The 7,262-nt window shown below is 55.0% G+C and overlaps 1 protein-coding gene across 3 annotated transcripts in view; it reads right to left on the reverse strand.

Annotated features, from left to right (window-relative positions):
• Positions 1–7,262, reverse strand: part of LOC116956750 (phospholipid-transporting ATPase IF-like) — a 105,931-nt gene extending 98,669 nt beyond the window's left edge. For 2 of the 3 annotated variants that reach the window (XM_076058008.1, XM_076058010.1), the window contains exons 1-3: positions 7,032–7,262; positions 5,342–5,458; positions 2,680–2,769 (exon numbers count right to left, since the gene is read on the reverse strand). In XM_076058008.1, the coding sequence (XP_075914123.1) occupies positions 2,680–2,769; positions 5,342–5,458; positions 7,032–7,058 (234 nt within the window). In that variant the 5' untranslated portion in view covers positions 7,059–7,262. The remainder of the gene's footprint in view (positions 1–2,679; positions 2,770–5,341; positions 5,459–7,031) is intronic. The other variant, XM_076058009.1, reaches the window with a different exon arrangement.

A 7,262-nucleotide genomic window follows, 5' to 3' on the forward strand; every position in this document is an offset into this window, starting at 1 on the left:
TTAAATGATGACGTTACCCTGCTGCTCTATATAAAACCGGGAGCAAGTGGAGAGGGCTTTTACCATTCTGGCGAATTGCCCGATGATGCTGGATGTAATCACCAGCGAAACGTCACAGTACAACTCAAACTGTAAATCTTCTTTGGTTCTTTCGGTAAAGTCACGTAGAATGAGAATAAAATAATAAATTGATCAAATAAAATAACACAATAATATTCTCACGACGTTTCGGCCACAACACAAGCGGCCTTCATCAGGTGAAGGGGCGAGACTGTCTGGTAGGACAGCGCTGGAGTGAAAGAGCCACGTTCAGATCACGGCCTTTAAGCCTCAAATTTCAGCACCACGGATAGCTACGGGCCCCGTGATCTGAACGTGGCTCTTTCACTCCAGCGCTGTCCTACCAGACAGTCTCGCCCCTTCACCTGATGAAGGCCGCTTGTGTTGTGGCCGAAACGTCGTGAGAATATCATTGTGTTATTTTATTTTATCAATTTATTATTTTATTCTCATTCTACGTGGTGACTTTACCGAAAGAACCAAAGAAGATGAATCCTTGCAGTCACGAAAGCTTTAAATCGAAATCAAACTGTAAATGTTGTAGAGATTCACTCTTCAACACCACCGGTGGGCTAAAGTAGTGAACTATTTTTGTCTTTTCATACTCTTTGGTTCTATTCGGTAAAAGTCACGCAGGTGACTTTACCGAACAGAACCAAAGAGTATGGATCCTTGCAGTAACGAAAGCTTCAAATCTAGAATTTGTCTTTTGTCAACGTGACACTTTTTTTTGCTGATTGGCCGTGTCGGGTGGTGGAGGGTTACAACACATTTATAAATAACGCGATCTAACCCAAAAAACTTTATTATGAATAATATCTCCTAGCCACCGTGATGATGATGAGAGTGACACACAGACTCCAAACATGCAACAGGCGTTAGGGTCGGGATCGAACCCACGACCTCCTGCGTACCGGGCGAGGTAGTCAACATCCCCTAGCCACCGTGATGATGATGATGAGAGACGCAGACTCCACAAATACAGCAGCAGGCATCGTCAGGGTCGGGATGGAACCCATGACCTCCTGCACACCGGGTGAGGTAGTCAACATCCACCTAGCCACCGTGATGATGATGAGAGAGACGCAGACTCCACAAATACAGCAGTAGGCGTCGTCAGGGTCGGGATTGAACCCACGACCTCCTGCATACCGGGCGAGGTAGTCAACATCTCCTAGCCACCGTGATGATGATGATGATGAGAGAGACGCAGACTCCAAATATACTGGGTCGGGATTGAACACACGACCTCCTGCATACCAGGCGAGGTAGTTAACATCTCATAGCCACCGTGATGATGATGAGAGAGAGACGCAGACTCCAAATATACAGCAGCAGGCATCGTCAGGGTCGGGATCGAACCCACGACCTCCTGTGTACCAGGCGAGGCAGTCAACATCTCCTAGCCACCGTGATGATGATGAGAGAGAGACGCAGACTCCAAATATACAGCAGCAGCAGCAGGCATTGTCAGGGTCGGGGTCGAACCCACGACCTCCTGCACACCGGGCGAGGCAGTCAACATCTCCTAGCCAACGTGATGATGATGAGAGAGAGAGAGAGACGCAGACTCCACAAATACAGCAGCAGGCATCGTCAGGGTCGGGATCGAACCCACGACCTCCTGTAGACCAGGCGAGGCAGTCAACATCTCCTAACCAACGTGATGATGATGAGAGAGAGAGAGAGACGCAGACTCCACAAATACAGCAGCAGCAGCAGGCATCGTCAGGGTCGGGGTCGAACCCACGACCTCCTGCACACCGGGCGAGGCAGTCAACATCCCCTAGCCACCGTGATGATGATGATGATGAGAGAGACTCCACAAATACAGAAGCAGGCATCGTCAGGGTCGGGGTCGAACCCACGACCTCCTGCGTACCGGGCGAGGCAGTCAACATCTCATAGCCACAGTGATGATGATGAGAGAGAGAGACACGCCAGGCATTTTCAGCATCGGGGTCGAACCCACGACCTCCTGCGTACCACGCGAGGTAGTCAACATCCACCTAGCCACCGTGGTGATGATGATGAGAGAGACGCAGACTCCACAAATACAGCAGCAGACATCGTCAGGGTCAGGGTCGAACCCACGACCTCCTGTGTACCAGGCGAGGTTGTCAACATCTCATAGCCACCGTGATGATGATGATGATGAGACGCAGACTCCAAATATACTGGGTCGGGATTGAACCCACGACCTCCTGTAGACCAGGCGAGGTAGTCAACATCCCCTAGCCACTGTGATGATGATGATGAGAGAGAGAGAGAGACTCCACAAATACAGAAGCAGGCATCGTCAGGGTCAGGATGGAACCCACGACCTCCTGCACACCGGGCGAGGTAGTCAACATCTCCTAGCCACCGCGATGATGATGAGAGAGAGAGACACGCCAGGCATTTTCAGCATCGGGGTCGAATCCACGACCTCCTGCGTACCGGGCGAGGCAGTCAACATCCACCTAGCCACCGTGGTGATGATGAGAGAGAGACACAGACTCCAAATATACAGCAGCAGCAGGCATCGTCAGGGTCGAGGTCGAACCCACGACCTCCTGCACAGCGGGCGAGGCAGTTAACATCTCATAGCCACCGTGGTGAGGACGCGGGAGCACTCGCCTGGATGAGGAAGACCATGAGGAAGTAGAGGTTGGCGATGCGTCGGAACTGTTCGAAGAGATTCTTCGGGAAGAAGTTCCAAAGTGTGTACTGGGAGGGGGGGGGGACAGGCGGCCGAGTCAGGCTACAGGGCCTATGGTTGACCAGGGTGGGAGCGACCGACGCGGGGGGGCGGTGGGGGGAGGGGGGGGCTTGGCCACGTGGCGCGTCCCAGCTCCGCGTCGCGGCGATGAAAAAGCGAGCGGAAGAATAAGTAATGTTGTTTTTTTGAAAAAAACTTTTTTTTTAACAAACACGCTTCACTGAAACGTGTCGCACCAGCGATGTAAGAACTCCACCACGACTCTAGGAAGTGGGCCACGAAGCTCGCCACGACCTAAGGGGACCGTGGCCGATTTTTACAGCCGACGTCAGTTGAGCGTGGACAATTAGACCCCAGGCCGACACATATAACATGTTAAAAAACAATGTTTCTAAAATACATAATTTTATTTTTCACGATAGAATATAGTAATTGTCATCAGTATGACATAAGTATAACCAAGCTTGTGGTCGATACCACATTGGGAAGTGGGTTACAATTGAGTTACAAGATTTGAGGATACAACAACAACAGACTGAGTTAATAAAAAGCGTGAAAAACAAACAGCATGTGTTAAACTTTGATTTAAAGCTTTCGTGATTTGCTGTGTCTCCCTGCGTCTCTCGCTGTGTCTCGGCGTGTGTCTCTCCCTGTGTCTCTCGCTGTGTATCGGCGTGTCTCCCTGTGTCCCAGTGTCTCGCTGTGTCTCCCTGTGTCTCTCGCTGTGTCTCGGCGTGAGTGTCCCTGTGTCTCTGTCACCCTGTGTGTGTCCCAGTGTCTCGCTGTGTCTCCCTGTGTCTCTCGCTGTGTCTCCCTGTGTCTCTCGCTGTGTCTCGCTGTGTCTCTGTCACCCTGTGTGTGCCCCAGTGTCTCGCTGTGTCTCCCTGTGTCTCTCCCTGTGTCTCCCTGCGTCTCTCGCTGTGTCTCGCTGTGTCTCCCTGCGTCTCTCGCTGTGTCTCGGCGTGAGTGTCCCTGTGTCTCCATCACCCTATGTGTGTGTCCCAGTCTCGCTGTGTATCCCTGTGTCTCGCTGTGTCTCCCTGTGTCTCGCCGTGTCTCTGTCTCCCTGTGTCTCCCTGTGTCTCTCCCTGTGTCTCTCCCTGTGTCTCCCTGTGTCTCTCGCTGTGTCTCCGTCACCCTATGTGTGTGTCCCAATGTCTCCCTGCGTCTCTCGCTGTCTCGCAGTGTCTCCCTGTGTCTCTCGCTGTGACTCTCTGTGTCTCGCTGTGTCTCGGCGTGAGTGTCCCTGTGTCTCTGTCACCCTGTGTGTGTCTCCCTGTGTCTCTCGCTGTGTCTCCCTGCGTCTCTCGCTGTGTCTCGCTGTGTCTCCTTGTGTCTCCCTGTGTCTCGGCGTGAGTGTCCCTGTGTCACCGTCAGCCTGTGTGTGTGTCCCAGTGTCTCGCTGTGTCTCCCTGTGTCTCTCGCTGTGTCTCCCTGTGTCTCTCGCTGTGTCTCAGCGTGAGTGTCCCTGTGTCTCTCCCTGTGTCTCTCCCTGTCTCTCTCCCTGTGTCTCTCCCTGTGTCTCTCTCTGTGTCTCCGTCACCCTATGTGTGTGTCCCTGTGTCTCGCTGTGTCTCCCTGTGTCTCTCCCTGTGTCTCGCTGTGTCTCTCCCTGTGTCTCCGTCACCCTGTGTGTGTGTCCCAGTGTATCGCTGTGTCTCTCCCTGTGTCTCTCCCTGTGTCCTCCTGTGTCTCCCTGTGTCTCTCCCTGTGTCTCCCTGTGTCTCTCGCTGTGTCTCCCTGTGTCTCTCCCTGTGTCTCTCCCTGTGTCTCTACCTGTGTATCTCGCTGTGTCTCCCTGTGTCTCGCCGTGTCTCTGTCTCCCTGTGTCTCCCTGTGTCTCTCCCTGTGTCTCCCCGTGTCTCTCCCTGTGTCTCTCGCTGTGTCTCCCTGTGTCTCCCTGTGTCTCTCGCTGTGTCTCCCTGTGTCTCTCGCTGTGTCTCCGTCACCCTGTGTGTGTGTCCCAGTGTCTCAGTGTCTCCCTGTGTCTCTCCCTGTGTCTCTCCCTGTGTCTCTCGCTGTGTCTCTCCCTGTGTCTCTCCCTGTGTCTCTCCCTGTGTCTCTCGCTGTGTCTCCCTGTGTCTCTCGCTGTGTCTCCGTCACCCTATGTGTGTGTCCCAGTGTCTCAGTGTCTCCCTGTGTCTCTCGCTGTGTCTCCCTGTGTCTCTCCCTGTGTCTCCCTGTATCTCCCTGTGTCTCCCTGTGTCTCCCTGTGTCTCTCCCTGTGTCTCTCCCTGTGTCTCCCTGTCTCTCCCTGTGTCTCTCCCTGTGTCTCGCTGTGTCTCAGCGTGAGTGTCCCTGTGTCTCTCCCTGTCTCCCTGTGTCTCTCCCTGTGTCTCTCCCTGTGTCTCTCGCTGTGTCTCAGCGTGAGTGTCCCTGTGTCTTCCTGTGTCTCCCTGTGTCTCTCCCTGTGTCTCGCTGTGTCTCCCTGTGTCTCCCTGTGTCTCCGTCACCCTGTGTGTGTGCCCCAGTGTCTCGCCTTGGGCAAGCTTCACGGGGGGCGCCACCCGCCCGCCCCGCCCCTCCCCCAGCGAGGTGCCACCTAGCCTGGCACGGGCGCCGCGGGTCACCCGCAATCACCTTGGACGAGGTGATTGTATTGTCTCGGTACGAGTGCTGCACGTAGGGTCCCGGCGGGAAGCCATCCCCCACGTGGATGGAGCGGAGGTCGACCGGTGGAGCGGATCTTCTCAGCCCCTGTGGACACGCGGGGGTGGGGGCGGGCGGGACACGGGGGACAGGGAGACACGGGGACACGGTGAGACAGTGGGACACACACACACAGGGAGACACGGGGACACGCACACGGCGAGATGCAGGGACACACACACACAGGGTGACAGGGGACACAGGGGAGAGACACAGGGAGAGACACAGCGAGACACACAGGATGACACAGGGGAGACACAGGGAGACACACAGGGGAGACACAGGGAGAGACACAGGGTGACACGGGGACACAGGGAGAGACACAGGGAGAGACACAGGGTGACACAGGGAGAGACACAGGGAGACACACAGGGGAGACACAGGGGAGACAGGGTGACACAGAGAGAGACACAGGGAGACACACAGGGGAGACACAGCGAGACACTGGGACACACACACAGGGGGACACAGGGAGAAACACAGCGAGAGACACAGGGGAGACACAGGGGAGACACAGGGAGAGACACAGGGAGAGACACAGGGAGAGACACAGGGAGAGACACAGAGGGACACAGGGAGAGACACAGGGGAGACACAGGGGAGACACAGGGAGAGACACAGGGAGAGACACAGGGAGAGACACAGGGAGAAACACAGCGAGACACACAGGGAGAGACACTGGGACACACACACAGGGTGACAGGGTGACACAGGGAGAGACACAGGGAGATACACACAGGGGAGACACACGGAGAGACACAGGGAGAGACACAGGGAGAGACACAGGGGGACACAGGGACAGAGGCACAGGGAGAGACACAGGGAGAGACACAGGGGGACACAGGGACAGAGAGAGACACAGGGAGAGACACAGGGAGAGACACAAAAAAGACACACAGGGAGAGACACAGGGAGAGACACAGGGAGACACACAGGGAGAGACACAGGGGAGACACACAGGGGAGACACACAGGGAGAGACACAGGGACACACACACAGGGTGACAGGGTGACACAGCGAGACACTAGTTTTTTTTACCTTTCTGTGTTAAGGTGTTCAAACACTTACGTGAAGCCACTGCATTAACCCACACACGGAAACTTGTGGCGAACATGAAAACACACGTCTCTGATGATAAATGATGCACCGTCTTTGAAACTGATGGACCTTCTACCTTCACTTCCCGTCGACGCTCTACAATGAGCCACCGAGAACTTCATTGGCAGCGATGACGGAAGAATGCGGAGTTAAAGGATTTGTGAGAGTTGTTAAAGGATTTGTGAGAGTTATTTAAAGGGTTTGTTCAAGGGTTTGTTCAAGGAGTTGCTGTAGTTGGTGGACGAGTGGTTGGACGAGTGGTTAGATTAGTTGTTTTTTTTAGTTAGACGAGTTGTTAAAAAAAAGTTGTTAAAGGGCGTGTTAAATGATTTGTTAGAGGAGTTGCTAAAAAAAAATAAACAAACTATAATTCAACATCAACACCGGTTGAAAAACTGTCGCTCGTAAGGCCGCGGCCTAGTAGCACCGCCGCGCATCCTCGGTCTAGCCTAGCGGGCCCCGCGGGACTCGCGAGCGAGGTGCCGGCTGGGGCCGAGCCAGTCAAGGGTGGGGTGTCCCGTACCAGACTGGCGAGGATTCGCTCCAGCATGGCCCGCGATGCTCGCGCATAACGAGACGAGAGGGAAGCGCGGAGGGACCGGAGGCCCAGGGCCCGAGAGGAGGAGGCGGAGGAGGCGGCGGTGAGGAACGCGGCGAGACGGGGGTCGTGGGGAGCCCCTCCTGGGGGAGACGCGGCGAAGACACCGGAGTGACACTTCCGGGTACGGCGGGGAGAGGGGGGGGGGGTGGAGCT

Source organism: Petromyzon marinus, assembly GCF_048934315.1.
Source record: "Petromyzon marinus isolate PM22_M1 ecotype Great Lakes invasive population chromosome 67 unlocalized genomic scaffold, UKy_Petmar_22M1.pri1.0 chr67_unloc.4, whole genome shotgun sequence".
Taxonomy (NCBI): Eukaryota; Metazoa; Chordata; class Hyperoartia; order Petromyzontiformes; family Petromyzontidae; genus Petromyzon; species Petromyzon marinus.